The 27,113-nt window shown below is 58.7% G+C and overlaps 1 protein-coding gene across 6 annotated transcripts in view; it reads left to right on the forward strand.

Moving 5' to 3' along the window:
• RPTOR (regulatory associated protein of MTOR complex 1) overlaps positions 1-27,113 on the forward strand; it is a 335,570-nt gene that overhangs the window by 292,988 nt on the left and 15,469 nt on the right. For 5 of the 6 annotated variants that reach the window (XM_078066239.1, XM_078066235.1, XM_078066236.1 and 2 more), the window contains 7 exons: positions 2,546-2,649; positions 3,111-3,294; positions 4,534-4,644; positions 13,092-13,197; positions 15,926-16,040; positions 17,715-17,839; positions 19,979-20,083. In XM_078066239.1, coding sequence (XP_077922365.1) covers positions 2,546-2,649; positions 3,111-3,294; positions 4,534-4,644; positions 13,092-13,197; positions 15,926-16,040; positions 17,715-17,839; positions 19,979-20,083 — 850 coding nt within the window. Of the gene's footprint in view, positions 1-2,545; positions 2,650-3,110; positions 3,295-4,533; positions 4,645-13,091; positions 13,198-15,925; positions 16,041-17,714; positions 17,840-19,978; positions 20,084-22,208; positions 24,868-27,113 lie in introns of those variants that run through there. The other variant, XM_078066240.1, reaches the window with a different exon arrangement.

Raw genomic sequence — 27,113 nt, forward strand, 5'->3', positions numbered from 1 at the left:
GATCCTTGTGGGAAGCACCTTCTCACATGAGTCCAGATCCTTGCCCTGAAGTTGACAGCACAGTTCCTGCAGGTACCACACTCCCCCCAGGAAAGGGCATCAGAAGCCTGCACCGGCGGCCTGAACCCGACTGTCCGGCCCAGTCGGGAAATCCGCTGTCCAGTCACCACACTGCTTTAGGGCCTTTTTCTCCGCACTGGGTCAGACTTTGTGTGCCCTTGTGAGGTGACGTGTTTCGGTGGAAGAACCAGAGAGTAACAGAGCTGGGGACAGAGGGGCCCGCGCAGCCCCAGGCTCCTGCCCCAACCCCCCGTTAGCTGCACAGGGCAGGGAGCAAAGGTGGGCTCGTGTGTCACACGTGTGTGTGTGTGTGTGCACCTGCATGTGTCCCTGTGAACCGTTTCTGTGTTTGCACTGGGCCCAGAGAATACATCTGACCTGAGAATTTGGCTTGTAACAAAGTGACGGTTGCCGCCTCTGAGAGCTTGACCCGTAGCCATGACCATCCCCTCCCTGCGGCCTTTGCTCATGTGGTTTTGCCACCTGTCAGGGCGCACCTGCCCCTCCAGTGGCTTCAGGGCTGCGTCCTGGGGCAGAGGATAACAGGAAGTCTTCACCATGAGAAGGACGAGCAAAGGTGGAGTGTGTGCAGGGCGGACGGGGGCTCACGGCCAGGCCCAGTCCCCAGTTCGGAGCCTAAGTGTTGTTACCCTTCTGAAGCCGACCTTCTCTGGCGGCGTGCTCTCTGTGTGAGGCGACAGCTGGGACCAGCGCTGGAAGGAGCCACTCCGGACAGCCTCTGCGGCTCCCCGGCTCTCCACCTGCCCCTCGTACCCTGTGTCCCCAAACCCGGTTTGCAGACAGGCGGGTCCACTCACGCTCACCCCTACACGCCTACACCGCACACCTGATCAAGGCCGAGTCAAAGTCAAAGATAGAGCCGTTGGGCTAAAAAACAACTTCCTTGAAGCCTGAAGCCTTGTGATCGCCAGTGTGAAGGCTGCTGGCATGCCCACCGCTCAGGATTTCTAACACAGACACGGAAGGAGAGTTATGTGGCAGCCGTGGGTGTGGACGGCGTGGACACGGGGCTGTGGGTGCCCCTTCCCGGACGCCCCGGCAGAGGGACCAGGGCCCAGTTAGTCTGCAGGGCCTCCTGAGGGGCAGAGAGCTGGCGACAGGCCTGGGAGAGGCAGGTGGGAGGGTCTCGGGGGCCACAGGGAGAGGGGGTGGGTTCCACTGAGTCTGGGGGCCGACAGAGAGGGGGTGGGTTCTGCTAAGGTCTGCATCTAGGCACAGAGGTTTTCTGTCTCCCCTGCCACCACCCCCATCTCTGGAACTTTGGGGAGACACATGGAAGTTGACAGCTTCTTAGATTCTGCACTCTCCTTAGACCATTTAGGGGGTCGCTTGGCTCTTGGGTTTTGGGGGGAAGGGAGGTGGCCAGATAATTTAAATACAAAGCAAGTTCACAAAAATATAACTCTTGTAATTCAAAAAAAATTTTTAATGATTTTTAAAGGTTGATTATGGTTCAGTTTTCTTGCTGTTCTTACTTCAGAGTGGTGGGTTTTCAGGGAAACATTGATGTTCTGTAAGTGAACAGTCTTATGGTGGTTCTGTTTTCTGCAGTTTTCTGTCTGTTGTCCGAACGCGGGAGGTACAGCATCCCGACTGCTGAGGGAGGGGTCAGAGTACACGAGGGTCCCCCAGTAGGGTGGCCCTACGTCATCACCCACGAAGGTTGAGGTTCTGTTTCGCCGGGCGGCGGCAGCCAGCTTTGTGACCGAGTCTGGCACCGGCCGCACTCAGGGAGCCCAGATGGTCGCCTCAACCGCCACCTGTCCCGAGTGTCACCTGGGCGGCAGCGTCCACCCTCAGAGCCCCCTCACCTGGGGTGTCCAGAACCAGCAGGGCCTACCCAGCCACCCTGGGCACCCAGAGCAAAACGTCCAGGAGAGAACTTGGCAGATGGTGGGTCTGCCATCAGGCGAGCCGTAAACACCCTTGTTTGCTTACGCTGCCTAATCACGTGTTCCTCCAGCAGACGTCTGGTTTCCCAATCCACACAAACCCTACTTCAGAAAATCAAAACTAAACGACTTCCCCCCCAGATGCTCATCTTAGGCTGGCACAAATCCTTTTCTTCAGTGAAATGTCAAATACTGCACATGTTTGTGGAGGAAGTTTCCGGAACCTGCTACCTCATCTCCATCCACGAAGTGCCGCATCCAGGGACACGGTGTGAGCCCCTACAGTGGGAAGACAGAAAGTGAAGCCTGGGGTGGTCTCAGCCGTCCCGGGGTGCGGTGCCAGGGCTCCGACTCGCCGTTGACCCTGGCGTGGTCTCGTGGCTGAGGCAGGTGACTTCTAGAAAAGCGGAAGAACACAGTTTTACCTGCAGGGCCTTCCCATCGGCGTGCACCATCTCCTTGGCCAAGAGGCCTCTTCTCGGGTCATGAAGCCAGCGTTCCTGCTGCTGCCCGCGGCCTCAGAGGTGACCAGCAGCTGACCGTGCATATCGCTTGTCCCTTTGCTCTTACAGGCCACAGTGAATGCCCGGCCCCAGCGCATCCTCACCACATCCTCGCTCACGCAGTCGGCGCCGGCCAGCCCCACCAACAAGGGCATCCACATCCACCAGGCAGGGTACGTGGCCTGTGTCTCTCGTGGGGGCCCCCGGCTACAACTCTTCACTGCCTTCCTCTGACCTGAGCCTGACTTCTGCCCCCACTCAGAAGTTTGTAAGCGAGGGTCTGTACCCTGCTGGTCAGCCCCCAGCAGGCAGAGCCCCCTCTTACACCAGTGTCCACAGGCAGGAAGCCGCAAGCAGGTGCGTGCCGCCGCGCCTTCCTAGGGCCCCAGCTGGTTTGCTTAGCTGGGTGCGGCTTGCCTGGGGCTCCCCCAGCTTTCTGGGGAAACAACTCCTAGAACCTGCAGGCAGGGCCTGGAAGGGTCATCAGCTTCGGCAGGCATGGGATGTGTCGGGCGAGTGGGGATGTTTTGGGCTCCTGACCCCAGGTCTGTTGTCAGTGTCTAGGTGGGCAGTGTGAGGACAGGGTATTTCGTGTTTGGGTAAAAAGCATTGTTTCTTCTTCCCGCAACGACAGGGGCTCCCCGCCGACGTCCAGCACCAGCAGCTCCAGCCTGACCAACGACGTGGCCAAGCAGCCAGTCGGCCGAGACCTGCCCGCGGGCCGCCCTGGTGCCCCTGGCCCCGCAGGGGTGCAGTACACGCCCCACTCCCAGCAGTTCCCCCGCACACGGAAGATGTTCGACAAGGGCCCGGACCAGGTACGCTCGGACCGTTCCCTGGCGCTCATGCTGGTGAGCGTAGGTGCTGAGCGCCGCGCGCCTCGGTGTGAGCCAAGACTCTTGAGCCCAGGACGCGGGGGCTGCCACACCCTCCGCCGCCAGCTGTGGCTCTCGGTTTGGACCGTCATCACAGCTTTGCAGGAGTCGCGGGGTCCTCGCTCCTGTGGCCTTTTGTTGTTGGCTCACTGTTCCGGCACCTTCCTTGTAGCCAGATAAGCTCATGAGCTAATTTGCTTTCTCCCTTTGTGGGTGAGTACCATTTTCCTCCACTGGACGGGGCAGCTGCCCCCCAGAAGCGAAATGCCTGTTCTGAGTGGGGTGTCCGCTTTCTCCGTAAGCGGTCCGTTATGACATAAGGAGCCATGGTCTCGGTCTCTCAGCTGAGATTGCAGGAGCAGGCCCCGCGCCCACCCTGGCTTTCAAGGCCTCCTGCTGTACTCTGTGGAGCAAATACGGCCATGAGCGCCCAGTGGGAGGTTCATCCTCCTGGCTGGACCCTGACATGGGTCAGCCTGACCGGAGCAGCTGGGCCCAGGGGGCGCTCACTGTCCTTGAGGCTGCGAGCCCAGGGCCCTGGTCCAGCCGAGCGGTGCAGGCTCCCACTGCAGGCAGGCGATGAGACCCTATCACCGTGTCCCAGGCGTGGGACTTTCCCCCAGGTGAGGCTCCCCTGGGTAATGGGGGCCCCTCTCTGAGGAGCACCTTCGGTCCCACCACCCCAGCCACCGTAGGCCCTGCCGTGGGAAGCACACGTGTCGTCCAGTAAAGCAGCACCGAGCACTTTAAGTCTTGATAGTCGCGTGTCCTTCCCGGGCCGGGGGCCACTTCACACAGCTGGGTGCCAGAGTGCCGGCAGTCCCTGCCCTGCCAGACCACGGAGGCCTTGGGGGCCTGCTGACCTCACAGCGCCTGGCCTGTGCATCCAATTCAAGAGTGACAGGCTCTGCAGCCCAGGCCACCGTGCCAGCCCTGGGGGGACACGGTCCCCTGAGCGCAGACTCCATGGCCCTCCCTAACATGGGTTCCCAGAGCCCCGACCACACAGTCAAGGTCCCTTGCCACCAGGACGCAGATGTGAGGCCAGCAGAGAAGCGTTCTTAGCAGCCAGACCACTGATTTTTGTCTCCTTTCCAATCCTCTCGAACGCACAAAGAGGTGTGTGGAGTATCAGACTATTCTTTCTATTTTCTCTCCCCCTTTCCCAAAACGCCCCTGAAGACCACCGACGATGCAGATGACGCTGCTGGACACAGAAGTTTCGTCTCGGCCACGACGCAGACCGGCTTCTGTGACTGGAGTGCCCGGTACTTCGCCCAGCCTGTCATGAAGGTAGCGTGCACATCCGCCCCGGGTGCAAAGTGGGCCTGCCGTCTGTTTCCTCACGCAGACGCCGGGGTCCACAGAGCGCTGCGCGGCTCCCTTCTTGCCCTCCTTCCTTCCCCAAGAGCCCCAGCCTCTGGCCTCAGCGGTCTGAGCCCTCTGCTCCGAGCCGATGGCTGACCCTGCCAGGTCCGCTCACTGCCCCAGCTGGCCACCCGATGGCCCAGCCGCTGACCCTCTGGGGCTCCCATCCCGTCACATTTACAGCTGCTGAAGGGCGACCCCCAACGGCCGTCATGGTGAACAGTCAAAACAGCAAAAGGAACAGATTTCATTTACCTTCCTGTCTTGTCAGAAAAGCCACACCAGCGCGGCCTCTCTGAGCCGCCCAGACAGGTGCGTCACGGTGTCCTGCTCGGCAAGGCCGCTTGCTGGGGAGGGCAGCCCGCGGCTCAGGCTCTGGGCTGCTGCGCTGAGGAGCAGGCTTGTCTCGAAGACCCGTCCGCCGGGCCCGGTTCTAGTGCGTCATTCCACCGCGGCCCCGCAGGAGACGTGTCCTGTCGCCGCAGATTCGAGCCGCGCGTCCGGGGGGCGGTGCATAGTTTCCCGTGAAGCACCTTCTTAGAAAGCCTTCTTCCTCGTAAAGAGCATTGGAAACTGCAGTCTGTTCTTAATCATGTGGCAAGCTACACGTCTGAGCAAGTTACTTGAGGAGTGCTTGGACCCTTTCTGACAGCTTTTGTCCTGCTTTCCTCGTTCCCCATGACCCTGATTTTTGTCAGTAGAAACACGAGACGGTCATTGTCGGGACCTGAGGCAGACGACAGAGTTGTAGTTTACTGAGCCCCACTGCTGATGGGGGGAGATCCTCCTTCCATTTTTTAACTGAACCCGACTCCCAGAAAGCGGTTTGGCAGGAAGCATCAGAAGCCGTGAGCAGCTGCTCCCTTCCACACGGTAATTCACTTGCTGAGATAATCGACTCAAGGAGAGAATCAGAGTCACGGATGATCCGCGTGTTACTTACCGTAGAGAAAACTAGGATCCACCCAACGTGGGGAGAAAGGCTTAGCAATGACAGAATATTTGATATGATGTTTATTGTTATTAAAGAATTAAGCTTGAAAATTAGTTTCTTAAGGAAATGCTCATGCTAAAGCTTTCAGAAAGGGAAAAAAGCAGGACGTACGTCGGCTACAGAGTGGTCCTCACTGGAAACGCGGTGCACACGCATCTGCACACAGAACACGCACTGAAGCAACAGGCTGATGGCGGGTCTCGGGGGATGCATCAGCGTGGCACCGAGCGTGTTTATCCCTTTCTGTCTCCTCCCGTGTTTCTCACACTAAGCACCAGGTACCTTTACAATCAGGACAAAAGTACGAAAGAGGCAAACGCAGGAGGCAGCGGCGGGTGCTACCTTCAGGGCTTTTGTCACGCTGGCCGCTGCCACCAGGGGGGCACCTGGGCCGCCACCCGGGCCCTCGCTAAGACAGGAACGAGTGAGCGAGTGCTGGGATTTGCACCAGGACGCGGGGGCCCTGCTGCTGTGGGTAGCGAGCCAACCCTTAGAACTCGGTACAGTCCGCTTTGAGGGGCTCTGCAGAAGCTCGGTCTCCTGCGAGCGAGGCCAAGCAGCTGAGAGCCCTGGGGGGGCTGCTACGCCTGTCGCTGAAGTGGCAGCGCCTGTAAGTTACAGGGCTTTCTCGGTGCGGTGATAAGTGGCTTTTCTTGACATCTGAAAAACGCCGTTCCAGCCGTCCGCATTGACGGCAGGGAGAAGGGGCACAGGTCACCAAGCTCCTTCCTCTAAGCCTGAAAACGAGTGTGTCCTCCCGGGGTCTGGTTTCCTCTCATCAGCGCGGGGACTGCGGCCAGTGCTAAAACGGGGCGCCTCCCAGGAGCACGGTCGGCACACGCAGAGCCGCTTCCTGAGCGCAGGCCTGGGGCTTTGGTCCCGTGCCGCCCGCATGCACGGCTGCAGTCAGCTTCCCCCGCTTCCCGTTAGCTGCAGACCCGCGGCCTTCGTGCCCTCTCTGTGAGGCCGCAGTGTGTCTGGGAGTGTCCGCTGGGGAGGGTCCCACACATCACCAGCAGGGATCGTGGCAGCACCCGGAGCGTGGACGCTGCCATGTCCTGGGGACGGAGGGTCCTCGCAGCTGTCACTCCGGGTTTTTCCCGCGTAGCCCACGGGAGGCAGTCAGGAGGTCACCGAGTAAGTAAGCACCTTCTCTTACATTCATTAGAGACCCTTTCTAAATGTTAGAAGGGGATGCGTTTTTATCTCATTGTAATTTTTAAAAAACTGTTCTACTTTCTCCAGGTGCTATTCACAAGGGTGTTCTTTTATTAATTTAATTCATCATCTAATGACGCGCATGCAATAAACGCGTTAGGAGCTTTTTTAATAGTCTGTTTCACACGTAAACTAAGACTAGCTCGAAGCTAGGACTGTACCTCAGAAGTGAGAGCCCTAAACCGCGTCACAGGTCAGTGTAAGAAACTGAGATACTCACCAGAGAACAGAACTATCCCCAACGTGACCGCGCACACCATAGTGCAGCTTGTGCTTGGGGGACCAGGTACCCCACCACGTGGCGGCCAGGACAGTTTTGGCTTCTTGTCACTTCACCGTCCGATTTTGTATGGTCTGCGTGGCCAGAAAAAACTGTGTTCTGGAGCAGGCTGTCCCATGACATGAAGGAACCCAGCTGCCATTTTTGTGCAGAAACTGACAAGCTAAGACTAAAATTCAGATGGAAATGCAGGAGGCCCAGAATAGCGCTGAAGAAAAATAATGTTGTAAAGGACAAACAAAACAAAAAACCCAAGCTTCCTGATTTCAAATCCTGCTGCATAGTTGCAGGAAGGGGGGACAGTGTGGTGCCGGCTTAAGGACAGACAGAGTGGCCTCGAGACGTCATAGCCACAGACTCAATGGCTTAGCTGAAATAGACAGACTCCGTGACAGACACCAACTACCAGAACTCACTCCACACGAGGTAGAGAACCCAGATAATCCTACATCCGTGAAGGGAAATGAGTTTGTAAAGTCATCCCACAAAGAAAAGACCGCTCCAGGCCCAGAAGAGTTTCACTGGAAATTCCACCAAAATTTAAGGAAAAAATTATACCAGTTCTACACAGTCTGTTGCAGAAAATAAAAGGAGCGAATACTTCCCAGTTCATTGTATGAGGGCAGCATTACTCTGATACCAAAACCAGTCAAAGACTTTACAAGAATAAAAAAACACAAACCAATGTCCTTCATGAACGTGACCTCAAAACCCCCAACGTAATGTTAACAGGCCAAATGCAGCAATATATAAAATGGACAAAAGACACTGCTGACCAGGTGGATTATAGCTCAAGAACGCAAAGTTGAATCACTGTTAAATTACTCATGTAATTGAATGTATCAGCAGACTAAAGAAACACTCTCATCATCCCAGTAGCTACAGAAAAAGGGTTTGACAGAATTCAACAACTATTCACAATAAAACTCTCCATAAACGAGGACCAGAAGTAAGCTTCCTTACCTCGTACAGGACACCTACAAAACCCACAGCTACCGTTCTCACTGGCCAAAGACGGGATGTGCTGTCTCTAAAACCAGGACTAAGGCGAGGCTCTCTGATCTCACTGCTCCTATTCATCATCCTACTGGAGGACCGAGACATGCAGGTGGAAAGGTGAAATAAAACTCTCCCTGCTCACACAGCGCTATTGTGTACGCAGGAAATCCTGAATAATCTGCATAATGTTGCTAGAATAGAGGAGTTCAGTAAGATTGCAGGATACACAGTCATTATATCAAAAGCGATTGTATTTCTATGTGAACCACTGGAAATTGAAATTAAACCACTTATAATAGCACCCCCAAAACATTAAATACTTAACTATAAATCTTTTTTAAAAAATACACGAGAGACCCAAATGCTGAAAAATACAAAACACCGATGAAAGAATTCGCAGAGACCTGACCAGTGGAGATGTGCTCGTGGGCCGGAGCGCTTGGTGACGTGAAGGTATTAGGTCTCCCTAACGTGGCGCACACATCGATGCCACCCCAGCAGGTTTTGTTTCCATCGACAAGCCTTTTCTAAAATTTATGGGAAAAAGCAAAGAAACTAAAATAGCCAAAGAAGTTTTGTCACAGCGCAATCAGAAGACTCGCACTGTGATCTCAAGAGTCACCGTGACGTCAGTCAGGAGTGGAATGGGGAGGGCAGATGCAGGGACCAGGCGGGGGCAGAACAGATCCCGAGACGGAGCATGGCCCGTCCCACCAATCTTCCACAGAGCTACAGACGGAGGACCGTCTTTCAGCAAGTGGAGTTGCAGTGACTGGACATCCATTTGCCCAGAAAAAGAACATCACTCCATCTCCCACACCATATTCAGAAACTAACTCCAAGAGCATCTCGTCCTGCTGTGAAACCTACAGCCAGGAAACTTCTAGAAGCCCCTTCTGGCCTATTAGGCAATGGATCTTTGGGAAGCAGAAAAAGCACAAGCCACACAAGTTAAAAATGGTAAGTGGGTTTCGTCATATTAACTGCTTTGTGAGTGTCTCTGTTAAGAACATGAAAACATAAGCCACAGCCTGGAAAAAAATACTGTAAAACACATATCTGATAAAAATCTTGCATCTGGTATACAGAAAGAACTCCCAGAATTCCATACAGAAGAACACAACACAATTACAAACAACGGACAAAAGGTTGGCAGAGACCCTTTACCAGAAAGTGTGCGGACAGCAAAGGAGCACAGAGAAGGCGTGACGTTAAGGCAGGTGGTCACTGGGGGCGCGAGCTGCCGCAGGGGACACCAGCACGCTCCATACAATGGCCAACATCTCAGATCCGTCGACCCCAAGTGCGGACAAAGGGCGCAGAGCAGCTGACTGTCATCCGTGTGCAGAGGACGAGTATCACAGATGCTCTGGAGACGTGTGGCCGTTTCCTATAAAATTGAACGTACACTTACCATACAACCCAGCACCCTGCTGGATGGACGTTCCCCCGGGAGGAAGGAAAACCTGTGTGTGTGTCTTTATAGTGGTTTTATTCATAATCACCAAAAACTAGACAGAAGCCGGATGTCCTTCACCTGGTGCATGATCTGTGATGCGATCATAGAAATACCAGTCACCTGAGAAGGTTCTCCAGACGGATACACGCACAACACAGGTGAACCTCAAGCATCATTGAAAGAAACCAGATACAGGGGCGCCTGGGTGGCTCAGTCGTTGAGCGTCTGCCTTCGGCTCAGGTCATGGTTCCAGGGTCCTGGGATCGAGCCCCGCATCGGGCTCCCTGCTCGGCGGGAAGCCTGGTTCTCCCTCTCCCACTACCCCCTGCTTGCGTTCCTGCTCTCACCGTGTCTCTCTCTGCCACATAAATGAATGAAATCTTTAAAAAAAGAAAGAAAGAAACCAGATACAAAGACTGCACACACACCATTTACCTAACATTCCAGAAAAGGCAAACCAGAACAGCAGGGAGGTGCGAGGCCTGGGGCTGGGGGAGGCCAACCATAGAGGGCCACGGAGCAGGGCCGGGCTCTGTTCTCCACCAGGAGAGGGTGGGTATCCTGCACGTGGACTCCACCTCCATCGGCCTGATGCTCCACAGGAAGTGTAGTCAGATGGCGAAGGTGCCCACGTCTGGGCCCCATTGCACGCAGGGCACCCCGAGCCTCACCTCGGAGCTTCTCCCACCAGTGGCCCAGGGCGCCAGCCCAGAGCAGGCCTGGCCGAATCCAAGGAGCGCCATGTCGCCAGCACCCACCACCTCTCTGTGCACCAGAGCCCCCTTCCTTGTTTGTGGCCGGGGAGGGGGACTTGTTGTCACACAACCGGAAAAATCATAGAAAGTGTCGAGGTGAAAAGCAGGTCCGAGGCACTGGGATGTGTCGTCAGAACAGGCCCTGTTGGTGGGTAGAAACAGGATGCTCGGGGTCTGAGCATTTAGCATCAAGTTAAAGAGCCTTTCCCAGGGTCTGTCCCCCTTTTGCCTTTGGGGGACCCACTGATCCTTGCCCCCAGTTGTTCCAGGGACAAGCCAGGCCTGAGGCCCAGCCTCCACATCCCCGGGAAGCTTCAGGGTGGGAATTGGCTTCTATGTAGAAGCCAGGAGCTGCTGGGACCGTGGTGTCACAACCCTCATCATGCAGCACTGCTCCATGCCCACGCTGTACCTGCCGCTCTCCCCCCCTGCTGCTTCATCCCGGGGGTTCTTAGCGCACTGTCCCCAGACAGGTGCCCGCCACGGCCGCAGAGCCGTGTGCAGGTCAGCCGTGACCGTCCTTGGATGAGCTCAGCATGCCCGTGGGGGCAGACACAGTGGACGCCAGTGGACGCTGCCCTGGGAACACCATGCTTTACTTGTCCTTACAGCCCCAGGTCTGTCCCTGGGCCCCGGGTCCTTTGCCTGGGCCCTGGGGCACGTGCATCCAGGAACTCCGTGCCCCTCCTGCCCCTCCTGCTCAGAGCACCTTCCACGCTTCCTCTGGCACGTTCCCATGGAAACCAGACTCCATCAGAGGGCGATGTCTCGGCGCTGCAGGTGTCTTCTGTTTGTCTGGGCTGTTCTTATCACTCGACATTATTGTCATTTCTTTTCTAATAAAAGCTCCAAGTTGTCACAAACAAAACCAACTAGCTGTTAGAAACCCGCGATCTACCCTGTCTGCCCCTGGGGGGTTATTTCCAGACCACCAAACATTCTGTGGAGGCTGACGCCATCTTTTCGTGTCATCTCCACATTTGGATGTCCTTGTTACAGCTCTTGCTATTTTGTTAGGTGTGGGGTTCTGGTTTTTAAGGAAAAAAAGAAGGAGCAGAGCAAGGAAATGCTGACAAGAGAGACCCGCAGGCCGCAGAAGTGAGGCCGGGCGGTTTGTGTTTGTTTTGTAATTGGATGGTGCAGAGCATCCGGGCTCAGACTGAGAACTGTGCTGCACCTGTGTTCATGCCTCAGCCGCCCGGAGCGGGCCCCAGCTCCTGTCTGCGTGCGGACCTGCCGTTCGTGGCCATGCCTGTGCAGGAGAATCTGCGTGTGGCCACGCTCGCCGTCCGCCATCCGGTGCTTTCTCCAGCAGAGGAAACTGTGTGTAAATACCGAGTGTGGGCTGTCTGCCCGGGCACTGTTTTCTCGCCGACCACCAGGAGAGGGTCAAGCTGGTCAAGGTCGGCTCAGCCAAGAGCAAGTAGGGCTGTTTCTTGTTTGTTTCATTTCTCTCATTTTTTGGGACTTCACAGCCCTGGGTTTTCGAGCAGGGAGTCTGAGTCCATCAAGTTAACTTGATGACGTGTGAGGATTAAGGAAATACACCTTTATTGCACAAGGAGACTTCAGTCCTGGCTTCTTCTTGGCCAGGGGCAGGCCTCTCGTACACCACGTGCACGCACATGGGCCTTTCTGCTCAAGGAACAGAGAGCGGGCTGGTTTGCGTAGCGTCTGCTTATTTCCGGGGACATGAGCTCAGTCTCTGAAGCTGTCGCTCGGCGGAGAGAGTGCTGGGTTCTCAGGAGCTCGTGCGAAGCTGAGCAGTTCAGCTCCTTCCTGGCATCAGAGAAAGAATAAAGGCAGAAGTCCCTGAGCACGCCCACCTGCTTTCCAGGCCTCCTGCAGCATCCCACCGGCTCCTTCTCCCTGAAGCCTGCCTTCCTAAAGCTCCTTGTCTGCTTTGGAAGTGGCCGCCCTGCTGCCCCTGTCAGGGCACTGGGCTCCTAGGAGCAGGACGGCGCACGGGCCTCCAGGGTTGGGGTGTCCCTGAGTCTCTGCTGCCATCGTGCCGTCGTGCAGCCCGCCCTCCCTGGTGGCGCTCTCAGCCTCCAGACCCAGCGGCCCCCACCACGGGAGGGAGGCCCGGCGCTCCTCTCTGACAGCGTGGAGGCCCCTGCCGGTCGTACCTGCCGGAGGGCAGCAGGCGCTCCGGCCAGACCCGGGAACCCAGACTTGTCTTTCGGGAACAGGGTCAGTACTTGGAGACGCTGCAGGTTTGGGTCCAGAGAACCACAGTAAATGAGTCGGCACGTGCTTTGGTTTCCGGGTGCACGTGAAGGTCACGTTCACCCTTCACTGTAGTCCGCCGAGCATGCAATAGCCCCGTGGTTGAGAAAACGACGTGTAGACCGTAATTAACAGACGCTTCGTGGCTAAAAAATGCTAGTCCTCATGTGGGCTTTCAGAGTCGTATTCGCTGACCCCAGGTCACCGTAACAAATGTACTGATAACGAACAGTGTGAGATGCTGGGAGAGTTACTGAAACGTGACCAGAGACCCGAAGTGAGCAGGCGCTGCTGGGAAGATGTGCCCACGGGCACACCAGGTGCAGGGCGGCCGCAGACCTCCCATTGGGGAGAAACGCCGCGTTTGTGAGGCGCGGTGAAACATGGTGGCTGTCCCTGGTCCCCGCCGAAGCTCATGCAGTGTTTTTATTGTTGAAGATCCCGGAAGAACACGACCTGGAGAGTCAGATCCGCAAGGAACGGGAGTGGCGATTTCTTCGCAACACGCGGGTCAGACAGCAGGCGCGACAGCTCATCCAGAAGGGTAAGCCGCCCCGATTCGCGAGGGAGAGAGCCTCCGAGGGCCCTCGGTGGGGCAGGCGCCCGCCAACCATGGTGCGGGGTGCGTCGAGGAGTGGCAGGGGGGCAGGAGTCCTGAGGCTGGGGGCCCGCCCTGGGCTGCAGGAGCCCCCCAAAGCCCTCTGCTATTCCCTCCCAAGGGAAGCCCCGGCTGGCTGGCAGCCTCCCACAGGCCCATGGGTTGTGCATTTTGCCATTTTCAGAGCGGAAGGAGCAAACCCCCCTCCTCTCTGGGCCTGCGCTCTCTCTGGGGACAAAGACACCCTGCTGTGTCCAGCTGGCCCCCACCTGTCCCCAGGATAAACACTCTCTGTCAACCAAAGCTGTATTTGAGTCACATTTTACGAAACCTTTTACCAGATTTGCCAAGGATGCTAAACGGCCCCTGCTGCATGCCCCCAGCCTCACCTGCACTGAAGCGGCCACGGAGGGGCTGCCAGCAGGGCTGGGCTGCCCCGCTGGGCATGAGGCGGCGGTGGGGGGGGGGGGGCGCGGAGTGGTCTCAGGCCTCCATCGTGTGATTGGGACAGGGACGGGGACAGCGACGGCACGCCAGGCAGCCTCTCCCTCTCTGGGGGATGGGCAGCCATAAAGGCCCGGCTCCCGCCCCTGTGGCTGACCCGGTCCTGCGGTTCTGGATGCACAGAGACGTGGGGTGCGCTTACATCTTCTGGGGAGCCAGCGTGGCCCTGGTCACTGGGCCGACCAGAGAGTGGACGAAGCTGCCCGGGCCCCACACAGAGCGGGAAGTCACGGGCTCTCGGCCATTCTATTGATTGACTGTTTTGACCTTGCCTTTCTGTCCTCTAACATTGTGGTGATTGTGACGGGCTCCTTTTTCAACTCGGGGGTGCGGGCCCATGAGACAGGCTGTCCCTCAGACACGCTTCGCTGCACAGCCACACCCCGTGGCCCTCCGCACACAGGGGGCTGCGCTAGGGGCCGCTTCCGCCGCCCGTGTCCCACGCTCTCCTGTGAATTGCCTTGGGGCCGTGTGTCCTTAGCATGGACAGTCACTTCTTCTGGAAACTAATCTTGGCCATTCATAACTCCGGGCCTCCGTGAAGGGGCTGTCGGCAGCTAGATTTGAAGCACTCTAGTGTTCGGAACTCGGCACCTGCCGACCCGGCAGTCACCACGCGCATATGCACAGCCAGGGCCTGCCGCGCCCCATGACGTTCTTCTCTCCAGGAGAGAACAGAGCCGCCAGAGCCTGCCTGGTGCTCTGGGAATTGGGGCATCGGGAGGCTGTCTTCTCCAGGGTCTGCTGTTCCTCAGGACCCTGGTTCTCTGCGCCCCAGGGGAGCCGAATCTGCCGCCCACGGTTAGGCCTCTGGAGACCGACTGGCCCCGATGGGGAAGCCACACTCAGAGCTGGGGGCCTGACCGGAGCTGGGGGTTCTCGAGAAACAGCTGGGTTCTCTGGACAAAAACAAATAACTATCTTTGTGAACCAGGATCAGAGGTTCTCTTTTCCAGTCTTTGTGGGAAAAAGACGCCTCCTCATTAGAACACAGGGGAACTCCTGGACGCAGCCGCTGGAGACGTCAGCCAGTGGGACTGGGAGATGGAGAGGTCCGTGTGGTGGACGCGGCCCCCAGAGAAGGGGACCCTGGCGACACCACTGTCCCGCTCAGTCACCTGCACCCTGTCGGTGTGCACTGTTCTTTCTGAGAGCCACTGTGCACCGATGAGGAAGGGGAGCGGTGCCGTAGATTAGCCAGGCGACCTGCGCCCAGCCTCGCCCCCGCCACCTCGGCCAGCAGAACCGTGTTGTGACATACGCACGGTGCACCCTGACTTGGGAGCCAGGTGTCCCCAGTGTCTCCCAGCGGCCCGCGGTCTGGGCTCCTCCCCAGAAACCCGCGGCCAAGGGTGAGGGGCTCTCCGGTAAGAGCGTGCCGCCACCGCGGACACAGCGTCTGGGGCCTTTTTGCCGCTGTTACACTGCCCTCGACCTTGTTACCAGGTGGTTTTCAGTGTTCACTGTTTTAACGGGGATGGGGCAGGCGTGAAGGACTGAAATCATCATGAGGCCAGCGCCAGCACCCCCCAGGAGGCCCAAGGGCCAGGCCTGTGCCCGAGGCCAAGATGCTGCAGGGGCCCCGCACCCCTGCTGCTCTGGATCAGCCACGTATTAGTCACCAAAAACACATCTAACGCTATCTTGGCCTCTTGGCCTTTTTAGCCTCTTTTAATTGTTTTTCTAAAACAACCTCCTTCAGAGCCCCGAGGGGCTTCTTTCCTGCTGCTGGCATTTGGGGCCCAGTGTGTAAATCCCCATTCAGCTGCCCTGTGATCTGTGGCGATTAGGGACCGCCCTCCTGAGGGGCCCACCAGGAGTTTGGCTGCGTGCGTGCCCGATGCTGCCACCTGGAGCTCAGTTAGAAATGGCGGCCCTTCCGCTTTCTTCATAAGCTCCCACCCCATTGCGCTTCTCTGAGCCCGCTCATGCATCGTTGCGCGTAGGAGTTGATAAGCACTGACTGAAAACCTGCCGCGTGTCCGCCTCGTGCTGGGAGCTGTGGGGGGGACCCTGTGGTTGGGGAACCAGGCCCTCGTCCCACCCCTGCTTGGCCTGTGTCCCTGGTGCCCTCCCAGGTCCCCAGACAGGAGGTGCAGCTTCGGTCCTGGTAGTGCGACATCGTCCCGGGTGCCATACGTTGAGGCCCACTGTGTGTCTCTTTGGGCAGGTATCGCAAAACTGGATGACCAGATATTTCTGAACAGGAATCCCGGCGTCCCCTCCGTGGTCAAGTTCCACCCCTTTACACCATGTGTGGCCGTGGCTGATAAAGACAGCATCTGGTACGCTGGGCGCTTATGTCTCAGCTGGTAACAGCCGCTCGCCGTGAGCCCTTTGGGGTGCTCCAGGGGGCAGGGCTCGGGAACCCGCGGAGAAACGGGCAGGGTGGCGACGGCGCACGTGGTGGGCTCCTCCAAACCGCACCGCGATGGAGACGCACCCACGAGGGCTTCACTCTTGTTAACCACCTGTGAAGAAACATAACAATAAGACACCAAGTTTAATTTATAGCAAGCGTTGCCCTTTTGCCATGGAGAACATACCCACTTCATGGGGGAGGAGCTCAGGGGTGTTCTTACTTCGGTTATTCCTCTTTTCTTTATTCTGGCAAAATGCACATAAAATTTCGCGCCATAACCTAAGTGCACAGCTCGGCACCAGGCGCATTCACGCTGCCGTGCAGACTCCACCACCACCCACCTCCAGAGCTGATTCCGTCTTGTAAAACTGAAACTCTGTCCCCATTAGGCACAAACCCCGCCTTCTGCTCCCCCGGCCCCCACGCCCACCATCCACCGTCTGTCCCTGGACGGAGACCCCAGGGACCTCAACTCCCCTTGTGTGTCTGGCCCCTCCCATTGAGCACAGTGCCATCTGTCTGTCCCTGTTGTGGCAGGTGTCAGAACGTCCCCTGTGCAGGCCAGGTGACAGTCCCGTGCGTCCACGCTCCACATCCAAGCAGCGATGGACACGTGGGTCACTTCCACGTTTGTTTTTTCGATATCTTCATATGGTCAGGCTTTATTTTTTATTTTTTTAAAACATATGTCTCCTTTTAACTCAACTTAGAGGAAGGCAAAACATAAAATAGAATAAAGTCTACCTTGATGATTTTTTTTTTTTTTTTTTTTTTTTTTAAAGATTTTATTTATTTATTTGAGAGAGAGAGAATGAGAGCGAGCACATGAGAGGGGATAGGGTCAGAGGGCAAAGCAGACTCCCTGCCGAGCAGGGAGCCTGATGCGGGACTCGATCCAGGGACTCCAGGATCATGACCTGAGCCGAAGGCAGTCGCTTAACCAACTGAGCCACCCAGGCGCCCTACCTTGATGATTTATTGGGTTTGATTTTGTTAGAAAAGGAAGCAACAAAGTAAATCACAACAGAGAACAGAGTCTTTGAGATCTGCCCTCAAGTAGCTTCTGTTCGATACCAAAGGAGCTAAATTTTTTCTCAGATTCTAATTTACTCCGTGCCACCCATCTGTTTATATTTTTAACAGCTCCCTTTAAAGTAGAAACAAATTTTTATTAAAGATTCGTAGACAGTCATGATTTTTAATTAAAATTATAACAGTGATACACAGTATTGTTCGTTTGCTCAGCATCTCCCAGACACAGCGCTACGTCCTCTGTCGCTTTGTGCCCATGTCATGATCACGGCCGTCCCCCCGTTGGCAGCTGTGAGCCAGGCTGCAATGAACGTGGGCAGACGGATGTCTCAGCACACCCGGCAGTGGGACCTTGGGCCCCATGGCACCCTCGGACTGACCGCCTGGGGAGCCCCGTGCTGATGCCCAGCAGCCATGCACGCGGGCTGTTTGTCCACAACCTGCTGGAGCTCGTGGCTCTCCGTGGGTTTGGGAGTGGCCACCCTGGCAGGTGTGAGGGGGGATCGCCCTGTGGCTTTTGTTTGCATTTCCCTGACAAGTGACCTTCCTCTCTCCTTCCCCGAAGTTTTTGGGACTGGGAGAAAGGGGAGAAGCTGGATTACTTCCACAACGGAAACCCTCGGTACACCAGGGTCACCGCCATGGAGTACCTGAATGGCCAGGACTGCTCGCTGCTGCTCACGGCCACAGGTGAGTGGGGTTTGCGGGGCTGGGGCCCCGGGCCCCAAACCCAGTGCGGAGACCCCGGCGTATCTTCATGCACAGCCCTGATTGTTCCTCTGGCGGAGGACACTGCTCGTGGCGAAGGCCGCCGTCACCGAAGAGGTGGGAGGTTTCCGAGGGAACGGGCTTCACCCACAGACAGCGGGGCCAACAGGTGACCAGTGCCCGTCGGTGTCCAGGGACCGGTCCCTCCTCTGGGGCCCGGCCCTCCCCTGACCAGGAAAGGCCTTGTCAGCCTCTGCCCTTGTGGCCCCTGTGATGCCCTTAGAGGCGAGGCCGGGGTGGGGGTGGGGGCTCCCGGAGCGCGGAGGAAGAGGGAGGAGGCCCCGCCTCGGCTCCCGCAGGGTCTCCAGCCCTCACTGCTATAGCTGTGCCATCGTGTGTCCGGCTCCTCTTCAGGCCAGGCTCCTGCCTCCGGGTGGGCCGCTGCCAGTGCTGGGCTTCATGCTTGCTTTCTGGGTCTGAAATGTCGCCACTTCACCCCTCCCTGCAGTAGGCTTCCCAGTGAGCCACCCCAGGTGACCGCCGTCTCCTTTAGCTGTTTGAAGACACGACCTCACTGTTTGTGGGTGATGAGAAGTCACCGTTGGTCTGACTGCACCTCCTTCAGGGATGACAGGCCAGGGGTAGGATCGGCAGGCAGGGAGAAGGGGGCGCACGAGGCAAGAGGCAGAGGAAGACCAAGGTAGACTGCAGGCTGGCTCCCCACATTACCCCAGTCCTGTCCCCATCCTGTTCTGGGTCTGTCCCTGTCCTGTCCTGGGCATGTTCCCATCTTGGCCTGCCCTGTCTTGTCCTATCCTCGGCCTGCCTTGTCCTGTCCTATCCTGTCCTGGGCCTGCCCTGTCCCTGTCCTGTCCTGTCCTATCCTGGGCCTGCCCTGTCCCTGTCCTGTCCTGTCCTATCCTGGGCCTGCCCTGTCCCTGTCCTGTCCTGTCCTGTCCTATCCTGGGCCTGCCTGTCTTGTCCTATCCTGGGCCTGCCCTGTCCCTGTCCTGTCCTGTCCCTGTCCTGTCCTGGGCCTGCCCTGTCCCTGTCCTATGCTGGGCATGTCCCTGGCCCGGCCTGCGTTAGGCCTGAGCTTCTGAGCCATCGACACAGTTGAGCTGACTGGACTGGGAACGCTGCCTCCCCCTTCGTTCAGAGTGTTCCTAGGCCCCGCTGTGAAGGGTGGGCCCGTGGGGAAAGGTCCTGCTGGCAGCCTCTCTCCCAGGCAGCGCCACTTCAGGACCAGATGAAGTCAGGCCACAGCAGTTCCTTCTGCTGCGGGCATGAGGGTGAAGGAGCAGACAAGCACCCGGGGCGGTGGCCGGGGAGCCAGGGTGGCTCAGCGGAGGTTGTAGGACAGGTCACACTGAGCACCTCTGAGCACCAAGGAGGTGGGAGAGGGTGATTTCCCGGTAAAGCAGGCACAGGAGTGGGTCCCCAGGGGGTCCTGGGGGAGGAGCACAAGGGCTTGGGTTCCAGAGCAAGGAAATTCACGGTCACAGAGACCAGGGGCAGGACGGGTGTAGGCGGGGACGCAGCCCAGCGGACGTCCGAGGGACCTCGTCCTCCCTCTGCTATGAGGCGAGTGGTCATCCCCCAGGCGGGAATCACCTCTGAGGGCCACAGGTGAGGGGCTAGTGAGTCGGAGCGCGGGGTCTGGGGTGGGGTGTGAGCAGCGCCAGGAGGAAGGGCACGGGGTGGAGCTGCATGCTCATGCCACGCAGGCTCGTGGAAAAGCGCAAGGACCCTGTGCTGAGTGTCAGGCAGGGAGGGGCGGCCAGCCCGCCTCCTGATGTGAGGGGCCGTGGGGCCACCAGCTGAAGGCCCAGCTGTGTGCAGCAGAGGCAGGAAGGGGCCACCTGGGGTCAGAGGTCGAGGATGGTGGCGGGTCCCACTGCGCCCCCACTGCGGCTTCCCCGGCGGCCCAGACGGGAGTCTGAGGATGCCCAGTAGAGACGGGCCTCCCAGGAACCGGCCCCACTGCTCTTACATTGGGCCCTCGCGGGAGACCCGCATAGTCCTCTGTCTCGTGGCCCCGTCACCTGTCACGGAGGGGGCTTCTTCCGTGGGCCCCAGCAGCCAGGCCCACGTTCTCACCTCCTTCCCTCTCTCCCCAAGATGATGGCGCCATCAGAGTCTGGAAGAACTTCGCAGATTTGGAAAAGAACCCAGAGATGGTGACTGCTTGGCAGGGGCTCTCGGACATGCTGCCAACAACCAGAGGTGGGTCCTCCCTGGGAGCGGTGCAGCCCCAGGCTGCCGGGCCCAGCCACTCGCGTTCCCCTTGTGGGTGGCTCCCGCCAGGCCGCCTTCAGAGTCCCCAAACCGTAAGCCAGCCGACTTCCTTCCCCCAGTTGCCATGAAGCGCTTCCACGTCAGGGGCCACGGCCCGCCTGAGACACGCACCTGCCCCACCCTCACCCTTGGCTTTCAGCCTGTGTGGCTGGGAAAGGACCTGCCGCTGGTGGGGACCTGCATTCTGTGCTCTTTGTGCCCAGACTAAGTCCCTGTGGGCGAGGGGAGCGCCACGGCACGCAGGTGCATCTGGATGGTGAAGGCTGAGGATGCTTGCCCAGCCCGCGCAGGGCCGACAGAAGCGCTCTCGGAGCTGAGCTGGTGCGGCTGGCCCGCTCTGCCTGCTGCCCGTGGGGTGGGCACAGCCGCCGCCCCGCAGGCCAGTCCTTCCAGGGCCTGGGCGGGAGCTGGGCTGGCGGCGGGCTCTTCTCTCGAGGGCCCGCTGTGTTGCCGCCGCACATGGACAGTCTGTCAGGTCTGGGTTCCCGAGACACCGGCTGTGGGGGTCATGGTCTTGCCACCAAACGGACAGGGAAAGCGGCACAGTCTTCCTGCCGGCCTGGCCTTGCTGTGACTTCATGACTTCCCACGTGGCCTCGTCTGTGTCCCGTCATTGCGTGGCTGTGCTTTTCACGGCCAGCTGTCTCTGTGGCTCCTTCTCTCCCTCTGTGCGAGCGCCCGTTCTGGGGAGTCGCTGACCCCGGGAGGTGGCCTTGTGCAGGAGAGACCGCCCAGCCCCAGCACGCGCGGCTCCGGGCAGGTGCCTGAGAACGTCGCTGTGTTTTTTAGTTGTCTTAGGGATAAAACGGTCATCCGTATCTACCCCCCACGGCACTGAGGCCCCAACACGGCCACCTCTGTGTTGCCTGGGCCCCTTCAGGCTGGGGCACGTGCTGACGGCGATGACAAAGCCACAGTCGCCGTGTCCTTCCACCTCTGTCTCGGTTTTCCCGGGTTGGAGCCAAGGCTTGTCTCCCCCGCAGACCTCACCGCCCCCAGCCATGCCGCAGCTCTGCTACCCCACGATGCCCCATGCTGACCCGGGCGCTCGTGCTCGCAGCCCATGCTGCAGGGGGTGGCCCTGAAGACGAGGCTTTTGGTCCTTCACTTCCTGCTGCCGTCCAGCAGGTGACACACCCCATGCCCCAGCCACCCCGCCAACCCCTGCATGCGGGGCCAGAGGCCCCGTGCGGGCACAGCAGGGGCTCGGGGCCAGGCCAGAGGACGGGAGAGCTGGGAGCCCACCCACGGCTCGGGATACACTGGTTGTTTATTCATTTTGCAACTGCCCGCCTCTCCGCCTGCCCCCCAAATGTGTGTGTGTGGTTTCGAGACACCGAGAACGGTCTCAGCCATGATGCCATTCCCTTTGCTTCAGCCAAGGTGAGGGAGGCCCGGGGAGCGTGGCTTGCAAGTGTGGCGGGAGGTCTAGCTGGGAGCAGAGGAAGCAGGGCTGAGGGGTCCGACCTGGGTCCCAGGCACCCCTGCACTTGTCTCCTGCCCATCAGAGGACCCCACATGTCACTTGGGGTGCAGAGAGCCACTCCTGGCCCCAGTTGTCCACCACGAGCCTAACTTGAGCGTGGATTCCACGGGTGTACACGTGCGTTTCCTACTGGCCCCCTCCCCTCGCCCCGGTTTTCAGAAATCTCCCCAGGAGAGGCGGAGTTGGGGAGGGGCCAGGAGCAGCAGGTGAGGGTCTCGCCTCCCAGTCTTTATCACAGGGGGGTGAGGGGCCTGGGGCGCTCTGATTCTCCTTGGCTGCTGAGCCACAGTTTGGTCCTGTCCTCCTCTGCTTTGTAGCCCGGCAGCCATGGGCTTAGCCAATGGTTATTTCCTTGTTCTTCCCGAGAGCTGGAAGGAGGGAAGGGGCAGGGAGCCTGGGGGACCAGCTGCTGGACAGGTCGGGACAGGACGGGCCCAGGCGCAGTAGGGCCGCAGCCGCCCCGATTGTAACTCCCGTCTCAGATCTAAAGCTCTGTAGCCAGAGGGTCAGGTCTGGTGGAATTCCGCCTCCTGCCCATCAGCTCCCGGCTTCTTTCCCCCTGCCCAGCCCGGAACCAATCCTGGCCTCTGACATGACAGCCAGCAGCGGACTGGGCTGCAACCCCAGGGAGACACCTGGAGAGACACGGAGTGAGGACACCGAGAGCTGCTCCCGTGGCCGTTACTTTTCAGCGTCTGGGGCACCCCTGCAGCGCAAGGCAGGACCCTTCTGAGTTCTGGCTGTGGTCCAGGTCACCCACACAGGTGCTCGAAGCTGCGCCCCGTGCGGTGCCCCAGCCGGCCTGCAGGCTGTCTGCACGGCAGGAGATGTGCTGGCCTACCGTCCCCGTCAGCCGCGGAGCACACCCAGGGGACTTGGGGTGACCAGGCGGCCAGAGCACCGCTGGCTGGGGAACCCCTCACTCCGCTCTCCGCAGCCGAATCCGCTCACCAGGCCGCTGTCTGGCAGCTCGTTTGAGGAGGTCTGAACCCGCGGTCCGTGACGGAGGAGAGGCCGTTTCTCACAGGGAGTCTTGTGAACTGCAGGCCGGGTCCGTGCGCACGTCACCTCTGGCTGACGTGTGCGCGCACACACACTTGTGCACACGCACCCGGGCACTCACACGTGTGCACAGGTCCTGAGGTGGAACCACAGATGGGCCCCCCCGCCTCTGCCGTGGCGTAGCCGCCGGGGAAGCCGCCCTGCAGCTGGACCTTCTCCACACGCGGAGGCGTGTCTGGACCAGCCACGGTGGACTTTGCGGCAGCATTGACGAGCGCTCGGGCACTTGGAAGTTCTGATGGCACGTTTGGTTGGGTTTCGCGATGTGCCACAGCCCCTTCCGATTTCCCACCTAGAGAGAGACTTGATGTTTGGACCAAAAACCCTGGTAACTGAGTTTCCACATCTGTCAGGTCCATTTTTGGCGAGGTCAGCCCCTTCGGTCTGGACTGTGGCACGCTGTGGCCTTGGCCGCCCCACCTGCCACCATCTCCTGCTTCTTTCTACTTGAGTGTTCTTCCAGCCCTTTGGGATTGTTTGACTTTGCTAACTGCTCTGGCCAACTAAGCCCCACGTGAAACCCATGATCCCTGTGTCCGCGGAGGTCCGGCCCGGAAGGCCTCAGTCTGTCTCGACTGCAGTAAGCAGGGACAGGAGTGTCTCTTCTCTTCCCTGGGACCACCCTGGAGGTGGGGCAGGAGGCTGGTCCCTCTCCTCTCCTGGCCCCATTTGTTCTCATGCCCATGGCGCTCTTTGGGGCCAGCAGAGGGTTAGGGCTGTGACTTTGCATCTCTGTCCTGTCCACACTGTCCTGTCCACACTCCCATACAAAAGATCATCAGCCAACGGGCACTCAGATGTTACGGGACAAGTCAGGTCGCTGTAAGGCTCTGGGAAGAAATCTGAAGGAAAGCCGTTGAGAGGAATCTCCCTGGGGTCTGAGGCCTCGTGATTGCACCTCCTGGGCCCCCTTATCCCAAAGATGGGGACTCACATCCTGCGGGCTTGGGACCTTGTCCCTCCCCTCTGCTGCGTTGCCTTCGAGGAGACTCCTCTGCAAACTGCGCTCATGCCAGCCTCAGTTAGGGATGGAAGATGACCCAGATGACGCCCCCTCGGGGGAGGTTATGGCCACTACCACTTCACAGACCTGCAGACAAATTGGATGGCCCAGCTCTGCAGGCCAGACCCCAGGAGGGGTGTTCCCGTTTCATTAGAGCAGAGAAGTCGTTTCAGATCAAGATTGATTCTTCCACCTAAACTTTTGAAAAATAATCTTTTTCAGAATTTAATCCAAAGTTTCTTATAGCATCTGTCTCCATCTGAAAAATCCATATATAAGCTTAATAGTCACCAGAACACCCACAGGCAGATGCCCTTGGATACACAACTGTAGAACTGGGTTAGCAAACATAAAACCTGGAACGATCCAAACGTGTCATTTTTTTCTCGTAATTTCCACGTGTGGGTACCTCATGAAGAGATGGGGCTCGCGGATCCTGACCTGTGATTTACGGGGTCAGGTTTAGAGTGCGGCGAGCCTTCATCCTGGCCTGTGCCTGGCAGCCCTTTGCAAGAGCTGGTGGCATTCTCCACAGGAGGGCAGACGAGGCCGTGGGTCTGGGGGCCCCTGAGCCACCACAACGAGGGGCCGAGAACGAGAAGTCCCTTCAGACCTCAAGGACTCATAGTTCAGTGTTTTGTGAAGAACGCTTCCGGTAGCTCATTCTCTGCGTGTAAGCTCCAGAGAGGAAAAACCAAACAGGACAGGAGATGGGCTTCTGCTCTTCCGGAAAGAGCTCACTTGAGCTTCTCAGAGAAACGACAGGGTCACTGTCTCTGAAAACCTAGGAAAAGCCAGAGGACCACCTTCCATGGATGGGGCCTGGGGAAGGTGAGAGGCCGGACGGCACCTGGTTTAGTCGTTTCAGCGGCTTGGTGGTTCGTCGGGGTCGGTGCTGTGGGACGGAGCCTGGGACAGGACAGGGCCCGGGCTCTTCTGCACCTCGGCAGCCCCAGAGAGCCAAGAACATATCATCCCGCCTGGTGCGTGTGAACAACGACATCAGCCTTGGGCCTTTGGTTAATTGTTAATATTCATCAACCAGAAACAGCTCGGAAGCAGGCAGGCTGAGGACCATGGAAGAGCGTGATGGCCCAGGCAGAGTGGCCTTGAGCCGGGTGCTTCCGGAGCTGCTGGCCGGCCTGTGTGTGCCGTGCACCGGAGTGGGAGCTGATGGTGGTCCTGTTCCTCCAGCCACCCCAGCCGATCTAGAAATCTAGAACGAGCAGGACGTGGAAGGGCAGCCCCCTCAGTGCAGGTGTTCACGGGGCCTGACGCCATAGGGAGACTCTGCATGAACGTTCTGCAGGAGAGAGTGGGGACCGCCTGGCCACAGGCCTGCAGTTCTCACCAGTGCCCGGGGACAGGCCCCTCCTCCTCAGAGTTCTAGAACCACACCTCCCCTGGGTCCGCCTCCAGTTGGGGTTGACGGGCCCCCAGGGGTCAGCCCCACATGACAGGGTCCTCGGAGGGCAATCTGGACTGGCTACTGGCTCTGGAGGGCTGACCGCGGTGTTACAGAGATCCAGACCCTAGCATGTGCTTGTCCGTTTCCACTGTCTGCTGGGCCTGGATGCTCTTGGGTCTTAGAACTACACATTCCAGTCATCCTAACCCATCTCTGCGCCCCAGATCTACATTGTAGGGAAGAAGTTCCCTCTTTGGCCAGGTCTCAGATTGGGTGGTGCGTCCAGGGCCTGTACCCAGAATAAAGTCAGGCAAGATTAGGAGTCTGCATCTTGGGAGAGCTCCCACCGCACCCCACCATGGGTAGGGAGGTCAGCCATCCCAGGAACATGGAATGTGGTCACGTGTTCTCAGGGATATTGTAGTTTACTGGGCTGGTGTGACTCCTCAGCTTTTTAAAAACCTCCATGCAGCTGTACGGCCTGCCCCGGCCAGCTGCAGCTCACACCCCCCAGGGGCAGGGAGCAGGGTCCCGGCCACCCACGGAGCCTGCACCGGCCAGCCTGCAGCTCACACCCCCAGGGACAGGGAGCAGGGTCCCGGCCACCCACGGAGCCTGCACCGGCCAGCCTGCAGCTCACACCCACCCCGGGGACAGGGAGCAGGGTCCCGGCCACCCACGGAGCCTGCACCGGCCAGCCTGCAGCTCACACCCCCCCAGGGGCAGGGAGCAGGGTCCCGGCCACCCACGGAGCCTGCCCCGGCCAGCTGCAGCTCACACCCCCCCAGGGGCAGGGAGCAGGGTCCCGGCCACCCACGGAGCCTGCCCCGGCCAGCCTGCGCCTCACACACCCACCCCGGGGACAGGGAGCAGGGTGCCGGCATCCTGAAGGTGTGAGCCTAGAGAGGGAGTGAGCCAGTGGGCAGCCCTTTGCAGGGGGAGCTCAGAGCAGCCCGCTCGCTCCCAGAAACCCAGAAAGCCACGCCAGCCCAGGAGGACAATGACAGGAGAGGTAGGGGTGCACAGAGGAAGGAGGGGGCACCCTGCACCCATAGTGACCTATGAAGTCCACCTCGTTCAAGGGCAAGATGTTCGAATCTTAGGAGTGTTACTTAAAACACAGCCATCACCTTTGTTCCTTCTGGTCGTCCCATCTGGGAAGAACATGAAACCCTTTTATCATCTTTAACTTGGGACAGATCAAATAACCTCTCCTCCTGTCATGTCTGGAAGTCGAGACGCGGGGCTGGCTGGAAAAGGTGTCGGGGAGAACCAGTGGCCACACTCCATCTCTGGGCAGCGGGACGTGGCTGAGACTCCGGACCCGTGGGAAACGAGAGGGCGACCAGGTGGGAGCAGGAGGACCTTCTCTGGAGGTGCGTCGGGGTGTAGAGCAGAGCCCTGCGTTCCTCCCCGCGATCTCCCATTGCTCTGAGATTATCTTCCAGACCGGAGCCTCGCTGTCTTAGGTGAGGGCGCCCGCAAACAGTCAAACACAGCTGAGCGGATAGGCTCCAAGGCCTCCAAACCACATTCCGGCTCCTTCGGGGGTTTGTCTTCAACCGACACCTCCCGCGGAGGTTGCTCTGACCGTGCGAGCCAACGCGCCGGCTGCTTCCCGGCAGCACGGGTTTCTCGTACTCCAGCCCTGGGCTGTGCCCCCGCCCACGCAGGGGAGGCATCCCGTCATCTTGGGGCCTCCCCTGCCTCCCCTGGGCTGTGCCACGCCTGGGGTCCAGGGCCGCCGGGCCAGGGCTCTGCAGGGCTCCCAGCAGCGGGGCTCTGGCCGTTCACGGGCCGTCCTGCACGTCTCAGAGGCCGATTTCGAGGACACTCTGTTCATTTAGAAGAGCGCAAACAACCGAGCTGTTACATGAGTTCTTGTATGTGTCCATGATGTCCGTCAGAGGTGGTGTGGCCCCACAAAAAGAACCAGGCTGTAATACAGGGTGGGCCTCATTTGGGGTCCTGACTCCACCTCACGTTCCTCTCATTTGCT

This window comes from Halichoerus grypus, chromosome 2 (genome assembly GCF_964656455.1).
Source record: "Halichoerus grypus chromosome 2, mHalGry1.hap1.1, whole genome shotgun sequence".
Lineage (NCBI taxonomy): Eukaryota > Metazoa > Chordata > Mammalia > Carnivora > Phocidae > Halichoerus > Halichoerus grypus.